Here is a 16,644-nt window from a genome sequence, read left to right on the forward strand (position 1 = left end):
AAAGCAGGAGCTGAGCTGTGACAGCTCCTGCTTTAAATGCCTATGTATTCAGCTCATCGGCGTCTGTAGGACGCCGATGAGTTGAAATCGGGCCATGCTGACCGGGACCATTTTGTTAGGTCCGGGCCGCGCCACGGGGCCCCAGGCGGTTGCCCGGCTCGCCCGGCCCTGGATCCGCCCCTGGATACTGTAGATAGATAGATAGATAGATAGATAGATAGATAGATAGATAGATAGATAGATAGAAACTGTAGATAGATTAGATAGGATAGATAGATACAGTAGATAGATTAGATAGGATAGATAGATACTATAGATAGATAGATAGATAGATAGATAGATAGATAGATAGATAGATAGATACTATAGATAGATAGATTAGATGGGACAAAAACTGTTCCTAGGAATTATCACTGTTGATGATAGTCCTGAATATTAACCCCTTTAGGGGTATATTCAACATTTTCAGAATCATTTTCTAGCCCCCTTCCTATTGTGTTTAACAGGAGGCAGAGATTGGAGCAGGACGCTGGAAATATAAGCATCCTGCTCCATCTCGATCTGAATCAGTGTGGGTGGCTCTAAGCCAGTGGTGTAACAAAAGTCTTGGTGGCCCCCGTGCAATCTTTTGTCCGGGGTCCCCTACCTTATCCCTACAGTGAATTCTTGATAGTGATGGTTATGGGTGCTAAGGAGTTTAGTCCTCCTTAGTGTGGTTAGGGGGATCTGTGGGTCTCCTTGGTTTATCGCAATACTGATGCCAGTTCTTATGGGCCCCTGGGCCCTTGTGTGATTGCAACCCCTCAAGTTACGCCCCTTCTTGTGACATCCCAAGGTGGAATGCCAATACTCTGGAGGGTTGTTTGGGGGCAAAGATGATGAGGAACCTGAGGTGATTGTCTGTCTGCCTCAAATTCCTCTTCATTTCCGCTGTGTGAGCTTAACCTAACAGGGCCTTCAGTCTAGAGCAGGGGTGGGCAATTAATTTTCCCATGGGGCCACATAAGAAATTGAAACTATGCTAGAGGGCCGCACCACGGCAAATTTAGCTCCACCCACTTCTACATTGACTCCGCCCATTCCCAATCATCTTTCCAAGTTCCCCCACACAGTATAATCCTCCTACAGTCATCCGTACATTGTGTGTCCCCACATTATAATGTTCCCTTCCAACTGCCCCACAGTATTAGGTCCCTTTCCTGGTGCCCCAGTATAAACTGGTGGAAACTAGAGGGGACATGAAACTGGAGCAGCTGGAGGGGGACATTAAACAGTGGGGGTAGTTTGAGAGGGGCAATAAATTGACAGCTAGAGCGGGACATTAAACTGGGGGCAACTAGAGGCAGACAGGTCCCCCTCCAGCTACCTCCACGGTTTAATGTCCCCCCAGTTTAAGTGCCCTCTTCATCTACTCCCAGTTTCATGTCCCCCCCTCCATTTCTCCCTCAGTTTCATATCCTCCTTTATTTGCCCCATTTCATGTCCCCCCCAGTTTCATGTCACCCCCTCCATCTGCCATCTCTGCCCTAGTATAACATTCCCCTTCCATCTCTGCCCCTAGGTTACTGAGACACACACACAGACAGACACATATAGACAGACACACACACACACATACAGACACACACATATAGACAGACACACATACAGGCAGACACACACACATGCAGACACACACATATAGACAGACACATACAGACACATACACTCTCTCTCCCCCCCCCCCCCCCGACACGCCTCCCTACCAGAGAATCATACTTTGCCCAGGTCTGGTCTAGAGTCATGTTTATCATCTAAGATACTTAGTGATCAAGACATTGCTGAGGTGTGGGAGGAGCTTTGTAACTTCACATAATGTAGATATCTCTGATCAGATTTGAACCCAGGTTCCCCATATTATAGAAGGTGCCAAAACATTTTCTCAGTAGCTGTTGGCTCAACACTCAGCTGACAACTATTCTGTTGTGTGCTCATGTGTTGTCAGGTTGAATGAGCCACTGCCAGGGATGAAATTCCACACTTGGGGCCAACATGGTGGCTCAGTGGTTAGCACTGTACCTTTGCAGCGCTGGAGTCCTGGGTTCAAATCCCACCAAGTACAACATCTGCAAGGAGTTTGTATGTGCTCTCCGTGTTTGCGTGAATTTCCTCCCATTCTACGAAAAAGACATACTGATATGGAAAAAAAAAAGTATATTGCGATCCCTACATAGGTCTCACAATCTACATAAAGAAAAATAATTCCACACTCCCCGATATCATCTGCCTGGAGAGTGTTGGCTCACCTAGAACTGGCCTTACATTGCATCTACAAGGGTTTAGATAATGTGACACATTTTATAATTGAATTTACAAAAACTAAAAATAACAAAAATAAAAAGTGCTATACGTAGTAAAAGATGAATCCATCCTTTTATTATGTTTTTCTGGGAAGATAATTTGGTACGGCTATATTCACATCTGCATCAGTATCGGTCGGTCTGAAAATCAGGGAGAAAATAACAAATATCTGACAGACATACCATATCCTCTGCTTCCTCTACATAGATCATGTCTGATGAAGGTCCAACGACCGAAACGTTAATTTGATCTATTGTTTTCCTTTTTGCCTATTTCCACATGTCCATGGCACAACGATTGTGTAATTTATGTAAATAAACTTATCACACCCTTAGCAAATTCAGTGTGTGCAGCAGCATTTTTACATTGTTTGCTGTTGGATTGAAGGATCCTTTCTGCTAGCACCACGCTATATATAATTCCTTGAGTGTGCGGCACCATTGTTCTTTATTAGAGATGAGTGAACACTAAAATGTCCGAGGTTCGAAATCCGACTCGAATAGCCGCACACTGTTCGACTGTTCGAACGGATTTCGAACCCCATTATAGTCTATGGGGAGAAATGCTCGTTTCAGGGGTATGCAAAATTCGATAAAATCATACTGAATCTGCTTGAAATCTTCTCCCGGCGCAGGGTCCCCGCGTCTTCTTCCGTGTGGAATTCACTCTGCCTAGGCATCCGGCCTAGGCAGAGCCGACTGCGCATGCGCGGGCATGCACGCGTATACACGCGCAGTCTGCTCTGCTCAGGCGTCGGGCCTGGGCAGAGCTGACTGCGCATGCGCGTGCATGCCCGCGCATGCGCAGTCGGCTCTGCCTAGGCCGGATGCCTAGGCAGAGTGAATTCCACCCGGAAGAAGACGCGGGGATGCAGTGCGGAGAAGACTTCGGAAAGGTAAGAGAAGAACCAGCGTTGATTGGCAGAATGTATAGCATTCTGCCAATCAACGCTGGTTCTGCATCGAACCTTAAACTTCGAACAGCTAGTAGTGTTCGATCGAGTACGAATATTTCAAATACCATAGTATTCGATCGAACACCTACTCGATTGAATACTACTCGCTCATCTCTATTCTTTATGTATCTTAGTGTCTGATGCTAATGTCCGCGGAAGATTTTAGCATCAGACACTAGCTGTGTCCATTTGCAATTTACATTGTTTTAAATGGGACGTCATGTAGTGTCCGTGGGTGTCCTTAAGTGTCCGTTTACAAAGGTGTCTGATTTTTCAAGCGGACAGCTAAATCCTACATTGGACATCTTTGCAAACGGACACTTAAGGAGACCCACAGACACTTAAGGACACTACATGATGTCCCTTTTATAACAATGCAAATTTCAAGCAGACACAACTAGTGTCCCATGCTAAAATCTTCCCCGGACATTAGCATCGGACACTAGCTGTCTGACACCGACACTAGTGTGAACCCTGCTTTAGAAAGAAATGCTCACTTGGAAGGGCAACGGAGTTTGAGTCAGAGTGATGAATTCGGAGTTGTGGGTGGAGTCAGAAAACCGTTATTGACCCTTCCAAATAAATCATATATAATTATATTACACAATTATTATTGTACAATTTATTAGAGATTTTTCCATATTTATTTTTTGTAGAATACTTCAATCACAGTCTTCTCCTGAATAAGACTGGGACCCCACATGGCATAAACGCTGTGATTTGCCTGCGACGGAAACGCCACAGAAAAAATCATGGCGTTTTAGGGCTCGTTCACACGGAGCAAGAGGGGGCGGATTATGGCGCTGAACCCATGTCATAATCCGCCCCCTCACAATGGAGGTCTATCTAGACCGCTAGCCTTCTTTTTTTCCGTGAGTGGCAACATGAAGAAAAAGAAGCGAGCTGCCCTTCCTTCCAGGCGGATTCCACGGCTGATTCGGCTGCGGCGTCCGCCTCGCGATACCCCCCTTCGGACTAGGCCCATTTATTTGGGACTAATTCGGTGTGGAAAGCTTCGACGGGCTGCCGTGCACTGCACTGGCATCCCATTGGGGCAGCCGCGACGGAATATGTACAGCGGAATCCACATGTGAACTCAGCCTTACAGTCAGAGCAAAGTGGATGAGAGTCCAGCAAATCTCCTGCCCACTTTGCGGTAAAAACAGCGCTGCAGACACGTCATGATTTCCAAAACTGGCGCGGCTTTGGAAATCGCAGCATGTCAATTATACCTACAGAAATGCCAGTGGTTTCCCCATAGGTATAACTGAAACCTCTGCGAACTTTCTGTCTAAAGTGCTGCAAGAAGAACCGCGATGCACTGCCGCCGTTGTTTTTCCCGCAGCGCTTTTTTGCTGTGGGACGCCACGTGGGGCCTTAGCCTAAGAGGATCTTTACTGCTTCTGTCTAACCCTGGCCACCAGCCATTTATAAAGGAGTCGGAGCAGGAGTTGAGCTGTGGAAAAGTAATGGTAACTCTATTGGGAGGCTTTTTTTGGAGGCTGATTTTGAGGCAGATTCAGCCTCAAAATCAGCACCAAAAAACTCCTTGTTCACACTGAGTAAACTCTAGCTTATTTTGTAGAGTAAAATTACACTTGTAAATTTTGCTATCCCATTGACTTCAATGACATTTTACAAGCGTATTTTTACAGGCGTATTTTTACACTTGTAAAAAAATATCATTGAAGTCAATGGGATAGCAAAACTTACAAGTGTAATTTTACTCTACAAAATAAGCTAGCGTTTACTCATGGGGCTGAATTTGGTGTGGAATCTGCGTCAGATTCAGCGCTGAAAAAAAAGCCTCCCTTTGACTTCAATGGGTTCCTTTTTTTGCTAGCAGAAGTCAATGGGGGGCTTTTTTTTTTCATCGCTGAATCTGACGCGGATTCCACACCAAATTCAGCCCCATTTTCCTCCGTGTGAATGTATACTAAAGGAGTCAGAGTTGTGGTTTGGCCTACCGACTCCTGACACATGACAAGCCCAGTTTCTGTGAGTCGAGGGGGAAACAGGGTGTCAAGACAGAGGGATGGATATCTGATTGATATATATTTACTGATGATTTTTTTGGGGGGGGCGGGGGGTGGGCTGGTTGGGGTACACTTATGTGTACTTCATATATTAAGAGACTCAGAGACTAACATCAGCAGTTTCATCATCTGTCTTCAGGGCAGGTTCTGAATCACTTCAATGACGTTTTGAGCCTTATTATGTGAAATGAAGGGTCACCCTGTCCCCGTCATTAAGGGGTTAATTGGAGCGCTGTATTGTATGTGTCTCCTCACAATGAGCCTCTCTCTTCTGGGGGTAGGAAATGTATTGTCTGACAAACCGTTCTGTGATGTTCTTGTACAGCTTGTAAACCATAGGGAGTCTCCTCCAGGATCACAGACCCAGTCAGATCTTTTATAAGGTGTCATTCTGTGGTCACTGCTGGTGACTTGGAAATAGCTGCTGGCAGGTTGCTTCCTGTAATATATCAAGCCCGGGCTCAGATCACACAGTCACAGAGGAGGAATTGGCTGCCTCATTGCAGTACAAGGCGCTCACTACAACACTCTGCTCATTGCTGTGCACCAGGACACACCGGCTCCTTGGACTTCTCCTTCTCTTCTATCACCATGGTTCTTCTCCACCAATACCCCTATACGTGACTGTACACACAGGAGTGGAGGGCGTCTGAACCCGCCGCAGGGGATCTGTACTGAGACTTTACAAAAAAAAATTTCTCCCGTGTTGCAAAAGTCTAACTTCTGTGCTCTTTTCCTCCTATGGAAGATGGGGAATTCGTATGCCGGACAACTGAAGACGACGCGTTTTGAGGAAGTTCTGCACAATTCCATCGAGGCTTCTCTGAGGTCCAACAACTTAGTCCCAAGACCGATATTTTCCCAGCTCTACCTAGAAGCTGAGCAGCAGTTATCCTCTCTAGAAGGTAAGGGGTTGCGCTATAGTATGCGGTGTATGACAACTACTCTACTGTCTTAGTTCCAGACATAAGAATCCTGGGCTTGATTCTGACCAGGGGCAACATCTGAATGTTCCTTTAGCATGTGAAGATTTCTATTAACTACCTTAGTGTATGAGTCTGATGTAGGCTGTGAGACCCTCAGGGCAGGGGTAGGTAACCTCCAGCACTCCAACTCTTGTGGAACTACAACTCCCAGCATACACACTTGCTCTTCTTGAAGCTATCCTCCGGTTATTTGTAGTTTCACAGCAGCTGGAGTGACAAAAACTCAGTACGGACTGGGATTGATATGATAGATTTCACTCTGTGTACAGCGCTGCAGAATATGTTGTCGCTATATACTGTAAATTGATCTGAAATTTCCCCACTGTGGGACTATTAAAGGATTATCTTATCTTATCTTATCTTGATCCCCAAAGGACCATTATATTATACATTACATAATAGAGGGAATATAGACTTATAACACAGCATGGAAAGAAATGAGAAGGTTCTGCACAAAGGAGCTTACTATCTAGAAGAGCAGTTGCAAGGGTCACTATGACAATTGGGGTGGGGGATGGAGATTAGGAGAGCAGGCTGATGGTATACAGGGATTAGGAATGAGGTAGAACAAGAAGGGGCACATTGTACACTCGCATGTAATGTACTGGACGGTAGAATAAATCACCGAGAATAGAACTTTATCATATACAGGGAATGTGGATAAAAACACCGTAAAGGGTTAAACCGTTTAAAATAATGTGTCCTAAGGAGTCACACTGTGCGGAGATATATGTAACATGATTCAGCCTACATCACAAATAAGCTGAAACCTCTCAAAATAGGGAACAAAAGTGTCCTCACATAGTATAATGCTGTGACTATAAGAGCAAAGTAATAGATCTATCTGTATATCTAAGTGGGAAAATATCTGAAATAGTAAAATATATATATCTACATTCTGTCTATTAGTCTATCTATCTATCTATCTATCTATCTGTCTATCTATCTCCTATCTATCTATCTATCATCTATCTATCTATCTATCTATCTATCTATCTATCTATCTATCCATCTCCTATCTATCTATCTATCTATCTATCTATCTATCTATCATCTATCTATCTATCTATCTATCTATCTCTCTCTCTATCTATCTCCTATCTATCTATCTATCTATCTATCTATCTATCTATCCATCTCCTATCTATCTATCTATCTATCTATCTATCTATCTATCTATCTATCTATCTATCTCTCTATCTCCTATCTATCTATCTCCTATCTATCTATCTATCTATCTATCTATCTCTCTATCTCCTATCTATCTATCTCCTATCTATCTATCTATCTATCTATCTATCTATCTATCTATCTGTCATATTTGTTTCCTTTAGATATTTTCTATGTATATAAAACCTATTCGTTTATCTATTTTTCTTTTTCTTTCTTTCTTTCTTTCTTTCTTTCTTTCTTTCTTTCTTTCTTTCTTTCTTTCTTTCTTTCTTTCTTTCTTTCTTTCTCTTCCTTTCTTTCTCCTATCTAATGTATCCTTTTTATATATTATTTATCCTTCTATTATTTATCTTCTATCCATCATCATATCTCTCTATCCTTTTGTTTAGGTATTAAGTTGTATCGGTCGATCTGTATATTGTACAGAGTATCTGTGTAGATAATACCTATTTATCTATGTATTTTCTTTTTTCTCTCTTTCTTATCTATCTATCTATCTATCTATCTATCTATCTATCTATCTATCTATCCTTCCTATCAAAACTATGACTGCTACTGTCGTTAAATCAATTGTTATTGTCAACGGTATGAACCCGTTTAGTGTATGAAATATCTGGAAATACCATGAAGTGATCTATTAGATTTGCCAAATTTTACTTAATTAGATTCTGCACTGTTTGATTTGATTATAATACCATACTATAATACAAAACTGTTATACCGTAACTATATTGATTATAAACCATACTATAATACCATACTATTAGGGGGCATTCACACGGAGTAACGCCGGGCGTGTATCACGGCCGTACACGCCGGCGTTACGGCAGACTGACAAACACTTCCCATTCACTTCAATGGGAGCGCTCGTAAACGCCGCTGTTACGAGCGCTCCCATTGAAGTGAATGGGAAGTGTTCGGCAGTCTGCCGTAACGCCGGCGTGTACGGCTGTGATACACGCCCGACGTTACTCCGTGTGAATGCCCCCTTATACCGTACTATAGTACCATACTATAATACCGTAACTATCCCCGACTTTTATAGCCATCCATAACTGCATAGCATCAAATATTACATTATTAAAATACTAATAATGAAGTAATAAGAATTAGAATTATTATTATTTTTCAGGCTTGATTTTAGCCATTACTTATAATTATGGGCTAGTTCACACGGGAGCAAGGAGGTGGATTTTGACAGCGGATTTCGCCTCAAAATCCGCCTCCATACAATGGTGGTCTATGAAGACCACTAGCGTTCTTTTTTCCGCTATCGGCATGTTGCCCTTTCTTTAGGCGGAAGCAACCTCCGGTGTCGGCCCATTCATTTGAGCTCCGGAGGGGGAACAGTCGTGGCAGGCGGGTTGTGACGCGGCTCCCCACGTCACTCCCAGTGCCAAAATCTGCCCCACCGCCCCCCGTGTGCACTAGCCCTAACAGAGCAGTCTGTGGATCATGAATGACAATACTTACACTAATCTATGTAGCCTACTAGTCTAATCTATAAGGTCTATCTTGTCCTCAGACTCATTTCCTATATTATCTATAGATGCCCCCTCTATACAGTCAGAAGTGAGTTCCCGGAATCATTAGACCCCGTATTATATTTGTCATCCGTCCGTTCCTGTAATACATCGCAACAGCTAAAAATAAAAAAAAAATTGTATAAAAATAATATAAAATATCACCAGTGAATAATGCAACTTGTCAGTTCAAAAAAATTGCTGTCATTACAGTATGTTACCCATCTTTCCCAGGCTTCTGAAAGTTCGCTCATTGTGCTTGTGACTCATCGTTTCACTATACATACTGGAAATACAGAGTGACAACCAAAATGCCGACAACTGGCCTTATAGGTTGTCACCCAGTTTAAGGGTAGTGAGGGAACAAAAATTCTGACAAGAATATAGCGTATCCTTAAGGGTTTGTTCAGATGGTGGAAAATGAATTTGAAGTAGATATCCGCCGCAGATTCCTCTTCATTTCCTACCCCCTTAATTTATCCATTTTGCTTGTTATGGGCTTAAGAGTCCAGTGGGCGGTCCTATCAGTCTTTACTGAAGGCTATCCATCACTGAGTAGGACCGCCCACTGGACTCCCAAACCATGAATGAGCAGAATGACTATATGACAAGTTATACTGGAAAATTCAGATCCCGGACTTACTGGTAAAGTCAGATAAAGGTGAGCGGGCTGTTATCAGTCACACGTGATGGTTGTAAAGCTCCTCCGTGCTCAGGTTTCAGCAGCTTTCTGGTAAATTGAGAAATGGCTCCTAATTCCATGAAATTTCCTGGATTAGTGCAGATGGGATCTTACTATTCATTTCAAGGCATTCACTTTCTAAAGGAAGTGCAGGATTAAGGCTTTAGCAGGGAGCGTCTCGTAAGATTATATTGGTTTACATGAGATATTCTTACCAAGTGACACGTTTTCTACCATCTTCTTCAGGTCGTCCTGTCCTGTTTAGGGTTCTCATATGGCATAAAAATAAAGATAAGTCACATTTGCACAGAAGTTGTGACTACAGGCCAGCAAATCTGCATTAGGACCTTTTATAAAGGTCACTAGACTGAGGGTTTGCAGGATGTCACTCCCAGTCATTGGCCCACGTGCGATGAGGCTGAAAAATGATCACTGACAATGTAAATAAGGGAATGTGCTGCCGAAAATAGGCAAACTGTATGGACAATCCTAATAGCAGTCTATCGTCCCCGTACAGGTTACATTGGGCCTTTAAATGAGCAGAATTGGCTTTCTATTGAGGGCAGAAACCAGCCCTTGTAATAGGAGGCGTATATATGCAGTTTTTGGCATTGTGAGGGTTAGGTGGAGGATGTAACTGCTGCTGATAGGGGGGCAATTTATGGAGTTAAATAAAGTTCACTTTAGGGAATGAGTATCATAGGCAAGACTTATAAGTACCTGGGTGCACTGCACAGAAAGGGCCACAGAAGATTCTACCTGCTCAGGAGGCTGAGGGCCTTCAGAGTCCAGGGGACACTTCTTAGGGCCTTTTTCATCTTTTTCCATCTTTTTCGGTGTGGCTTGCTGGGGGAGCAGTATATCAACCAGGGGCAGAAATAGACTTGACAGGCTGATTAGAAGGGCCAGCTCTGTCCTGGGGAGCCAGTACAGGTGGTGGGTGACAGAAGGATACTGTCCGTGGTGAGCTCCATGCTGGAGAACAACTCCCACCCCATGTATGAGACCGTGACAGGACTGGGCAGTGTTGTAAGTGACCAACTGCTTCACCCCAAGTGTGAGAAGGAGCTATCGCAAGTCCTTCCTTCCAACCACGATCAGGCTGTATAATCTACATCAGAGCAAGCGAAGATCACCCCGCACAGAGAACTAAATGACTCTGAAGTCTTCTTTCTTTCTTCTCTTCCTTAGCTGATATGGGCTCCTAGTATATCTTCTCTTCTCAGCTTATGTGTGTCTACTACTGTAATATATTACTGTGTATTATCCTGTATCTATATTACTACTGTGTTTCCCCGAGAGAAGGACACCCCCCCCCGAAAGTAAGGCAAAAAATGTTTTGTGTTTCTACTGTATTTGTCCTTTATTCACACCTGTAGTTTTAATGCAGTTGTTGTAAAGTTACGGTTTTCATTAATATTAGAACTATGAGAGCAACAGAGCAATACCACAAACTGAGCATGTTACATTTTGTAAAAAAACAAATCATTTAGGCTAAGGCCCAACGTACCAGGCTGCAGCGAAAATCAACATGGAAAAATCATGGAGGAAACACGTTGCAGATTTTCCCACAGCACTTTTCACAGAATGTCCGGTGTGTTTTCCTCTACTGACTTTCTGCTTCAGTTGTATAGGGAAAGCGCCAACGTTTCTGTAGGTATAGCTGACTTGCTGCAATTTCCAAAAATGAAACGCTTTTGGATATCTCAGCGTTTCCGCTGCGGGTATTTTTCTGCTATGTGTGGATGGGATTTGCCACATCAGGCCCCGGTTTTAGAGTTGTTTCCAACATGTGACATCTGAACTTACCCTTAGCCTATATTCATACCTCCGTGGTAGAAAGTGGCCATGTAAATTGTAAGTTTTTGCACCCAAGCGGCAAATGTTTTCACAGATTCCTCGTACATTTCAGTGTATTGAGGGATCGGGGAAAACAGACAAAAATTGGACATGTCTGTAGTCATTAAAAAAATGCCCGTCACACAACTGAATCTAAGCCATGTGAATCCAAGCTGAGGGGGATAAAGGTTTCCTGCTGCAAATCTTATAATTTGCAGGAGTCGCATAGGAAAAGGTCCTTCTAGGGGCAACACGATGGCTCAGTGGTTAGCACTGTAGCTTTGCAACACTGGAGTCCTGGGTTCGAGTCCTGCAACATCTGCAAGGTGTTTGTATGTTCTCCCCGTGTTTGCGTGGATTTCCTCCCATACTATAAAGACATACTGATTGGATGGGAAAAAAAAGCACATTGTGATCCCTATATGGGGCTCACAATCTACATAAAAAAATGGGGGCAACATGGTGGCTCAGTGGTTGCCCAAAAATATAGCTGTGTGTGACAGAATATTGTACTCCTCTGTACCTATAGCTCCTTGCAGACGACCGTGGCGTGGTTCAGTGTGCTATCTGGATTTTTTCCGGATAGCACACTAGCCCATTCATTTCTGTTGGTGAATTACACGGTCCCATGTGTGGTCCGAGAGTCTAGGCTGCAAAACTCAGGTCAGGTCCTATTCGGATCACATTGAAAACAATGGGAGCCGGTACCGTATACGCGGCGCTATTCTGCAGCCGTGATTTTGTGGCGGCCGCAAAATAGCGCCACGTATGCGGTACCGGCTCCCATTGAAAACAATGGGAGCGAATACAGCCCGCAAAAGCTCCTGCGCCGTCTACTTACCACATTACGTGTCATAATACATCGTGTGAACCCGGCCTAAGATCGCACCGCCTAAATTGTATTGAAGGTTCTTAAATACGTTGTGCGCCTACCCTTACAAAGTTGGGTCTTACAGGTGCAAAACTTGGACTGCTGAGGGGTAATATACAACGTAGATCACCATAGAACAAAATTTGGATCAATGCTTGGTTTTATATGAAGGGATTTAGGATTTGTTTCCATAATACAGATATTACGGCCACATTAGCTAGATTTGGCCCAACTTGGCACCCGTCCATATAGTTATTTAATGGTCTTTTTTGCAAAGTAGATATCGAGTTATACTAAAAGGTTATAATGCTTCTGTCCCCTTTAGGCTGGTCTTATACGGCCGTAATGTAAGTCGGCAATTGAGGGTTTTGAATTGCGGACCATTTGTGGACACATTATATTCAATGCGGCCTCTTACACCACCGGATATTTTATCCGTGGTGTGCCGGGCCGCAACCGTGGTCCGCAATTTATAGGACATGTCCGTAATGTTCGTGAATTGCGGCACTGCACGGACTCGCCCATAGAACTCTATGGGTGAGTGCGGCAGGACATGGACATCTGCGGAGTCTATGTTGCCGATCAGCAACTTGCGGACCGTACATTCAATACGGTCGTGTAAGACCAGCCTTATAAACACCTTTTCTTAGTCATTGCTTAGACAATGGCCGCTCTCTTCTTTCTTGCTACAAAGGGACCTTTAGGAGGGACGTTAGCATTTCCTTTAATGAGCTGAAGCTTCCAGAGCGCTGATATGATCACAGCCCTGCTCCCTGTCAGACCGCCTTTCATGTAGTAAATTCCACTAATGACTTCCATTACATTAGCATTAAACCTATGCGTGCCCCCCCCCCCTCCCATAGAGGAAAGTGAAAACAAAGTCTACCCCACAGTGAAAGTCTGCTTGTCATTATGGCTTTTTTCTTGCACTCTCTAGTCAAACTATTAGATGACATATCAGGCCGTTGCTGCCATGTCTTCACGTCTCCAGCCATAACTACTGTTTTGTGAGCTGGCGCTGGGCTTGTGCTTATACAAAGCGGCCGATCCAAACAGGCAGAGCTTCAGTATAAAGCTTAGATGGAAATTTTTGATGCTCAGATCTTAACAATTTTGCATGCGCTTCGTGATCAGTGTTTCTATTTATAATCATCCCATTTTATCCTCGGTAGGTGGTGGGGACAATGACGATGACGATGAAGACGATGATGCATCTGGGTCAAGCAGTCCAGCTCATTCATATCAGAACAAACCTCCCCCTGAAGGCTGCTGCACGACGGATGGTGAGGACTAAGAGCCCTGGGTTCTTGTTGCATAATATCTTCTGCAAGATTTTGCAATAAACTATTGTTGATGAGGAATTCAATTTTCTTCATGACGGAACTTCGTCTTGTGTTTTAGGCCCTCACAATAAAAATCAGAGCCATTGAGACAATATTTCAGTGATTTTAAAGGTTGCCATTCACATTGGGTAAACATTGAACAAAACTGACTGGTTTGTTGGGACCAGACAACCATCTAAAGTACATGGAGATGCCCCAACTCTCACGAAGAAGAAGAATTGGGCTGTTGGATTCCAACATGCCCAATCCTTTGTTCCCACAGGAGATAAATAATTTCCAGAGGTTTCTGGTAGCGCCTTATGCCCTCCTCCCATTGAGAACACTGCTCGCTTGGCTATGCCAAACCTCTATTTGTATGGTGTGGTTGATGTAGGCCAAAAATAATTTAATAAAACTATGACATAGCTGTAAATATTCATTGTGCTGCCATATACTGCCTACGTATGGCACTATATTAAGGAAATCGACAATGGCATAATTCTTCATGGCATAAAATCAGAGGTATGTAAGGTGAGCATGGACCATAGACACCACCTTGGCCGTACTATAGCCCTATACAGCTAGAAACTTGCATGAAGCCATGCTATATATACGTGAAGGCTAACCGGTTGGCCTAGACAGGTCCGCAGATCTTGGAATTTTAACCATATCCTTTACCCAGGGTCCTTATAAGTTGTGAATATTATGTAAAGCCACCCTTAGCCTTGTTCTTTTGGTCACCTCTGCCATCATAGTGGGTGGACTGCAGCATTCACATGAGCTCTGCATCTCCTTTAGACCGGGGCCCTACGGGACGTAAACGCCGCGAAAATCGCGGTGTTTTACAGTGCAAGCAAAGGGGATGGGATTCATGCGAATCCCATGCCCACTTTGCGGAAGAAATCGCAGCGCAGCAAAGCCGTCGCAGCATGTCAATTATATCTACGGAAACACTGGTGGCTTTCCCGTAGATATAATGTTAAGAGAAAGTCCACAGAGGAAAACTCTGCAAACTTTCTGTTGAAAGCGCTGCGGAAAGAACTGCAGTGCGTTCACGCCGCGGTTCTTTCCGCAGCGCTTTAGCGGAAAAAAACACTGCGTTTTACAGTATGTTGTACAGCATAGTGAATGCAATTTTGTATAATCCTAACCGCACACTGCGGAAAAAAACGCTGCAGAAAAGCTGTGTTTTTCAAAAACGTTTGCGTTTTTCAAAAACGCAGCACGTCAATTATGGTTGCGGAAACGCTGAGTTTTTCCCTCCATAGATTTCTATGGAGAGTGTGAAAACTGCAGCAAAAAACGTTGCATGATCAATGTGTTGCGGAAACTCCGCATAAACGCCGCGGAAAAGCAACAAAATTCGTAGACAAAAATTCACTGTTTTGCTTGGTTGAGGCTAAGGCCCCACGGGCCGGAACCACCACGCTAAAGCGCTGTGGGAACAACTGCGACGTGAACACATTGCAGTGCTTCCCGCAGCGCTTTGAACAAAAAGTTCACAGAGTTTTCCTCCACGGACTTTCTATGACAATTATATCAATGGGAAAGCCACCGGCGTTTCCGTAGATATAATAAAATGCTGCGATTTTCAAAATTGCAACGGTTTTGGAAATTGCAGCGTGTCCGCGCTTTTTTTTCTGCGACAGAAAACGCCGCGTTTTCTCTGCGTTTTTTTACGCTGAGTTTTTTTCCTGCCTTCCCGCCCAGTAGGGCCTTAGCCTTATTGTTGAGACTAAAAAATTGTACGTACCAATGGCCCGACCAGGATATTTGGACATAATAAAAAATTATAATTTTGTATTTCTTTATCTTTCTTTAAGGCTTTTGTCAGGCCGGTAAAGACTTGAGATTGGCGTTCATAGCGTCTGAACAGTTTGAAGTTCCTCCTGGATTTTTATTGGTTGGTGCGAAGTCGCCCAGTTTACCAGATCACGTCCTGGTGTGTGCCGTGGATAAGAAGTTCCTGCCAGATGACAATGGCCGCAATGCACTTCTAGGTACGTTTCTCGATGCTTTTGCCCTGTGACTACAATGGCCACAAATGGGCTCCAGAGGTCCTTATAGTCGGGATTGCAAGTGTGACTTACAGATTTTACATTGGGGGTCCTCAAGCTACATTTTTGCACACATTGTCATGGCAAAATAATTTTTGCATGTGGACTCATAACAAGGTCTTTTTTGGGGGCAGTTTTGGTTAGATGTGCCATGTATGGTCAGAGAAAAAAACCAGACGCTGCTGTTGAAGTGCAGGTATAAGGCCGGGGCACCGTGACCAAGTCCTGCATTACAACGAGTACTATATAAATAGAAGATAATGAGAGTAGGCTGGGAGAAAAACGAGTAGAAAAGATTTTTTTTTTTTATGTTACTTCAAGTCCCATGTCCTTGAATTATTTTGATTTATTCGTGCAGCCATTTATATTAGTTTCCTCCTACAACATATACAGGCCTGATACTTGTAACCTATGTAGAGGGGGCTGCAACTCGTATAATGCAAGGCAATATAAAAAGGAATGGTGTGAGATCTGGGGGCGATTTTTCAACTCAGATCAAGCTGCACTCATTGTCTGTTCGGGGATTCCGACACCGAAAAGTCGTGCAAGGGGAAACTGGGGTCTATGGGGTCCGAGGGTTTTAGTGGGTAACCATTTTTTAAGTAGATTGGGTTTTTGTTTTTCAGGTCCCCAAGCAGACCCAAAGAACGGAAACCCCAACGCAGGTGTGAACCTAGCTCAACTAGTATCTTTATATGTGACCAGTCCCAAAAGGGATTGGTATAAAATGGCAAAAATGCATCATTTACAGGATCGCTGCAGCCAAGGACTGGTCTCAGCGACCATGGGTGTACATGCAAGCGTCACCAATAGCATATAAATGATGGATGTGATGTGATTGTGATGTCATGGTGCAGTTG

General features: G+C 43.7%; 1 protein-coding gene across 1 annotated transcript in view; it reads left to right on the forward strand.

The window, feature by feature from the left end:
• The first annotated feature begins 6,079 nt into the window (after window positions 1-6,079).
• Window positions 6,080-16,644, forward strand: part of GREB1 (growth regulating estrogen receptor binding 1) — a 119,805-nt gene continuing 109,240 nt past the window's right edge. Inside the window, exons 1-3 of the mRNA XM_075269143.1 lie at window positions 6,080-6,236; window positions 13,578-13,688; window positions 15,551-15,727. Coding sequence (XP_075125244.1) covers window positions 6,080-6,236; window positions 13,578-13,688; window positions 15,551-15,727 — 445 coding nt within the window. The remainder of the gene's footprint in view (window positions 6,237-13,577; window positions 13,689-15,550; window positions 15,728-16,644) is intronic.

Source organism: Leptodactylus fuscus, chromosome 3, assembly GCF_031893055.1.
Source record: "Leptodactylus fuscus isolate aLepFus1 chromosome 3, aLepFus1.hap2, whole genome shotgun sequence".
Classification (NCBI taxonomy): domain Eukaryota; kingdom Metazoa; phylum Chordata; class Amphibia; order Anura; family Leptodactylidae; genus Leptodactylus; species Leptodactylus fuscus.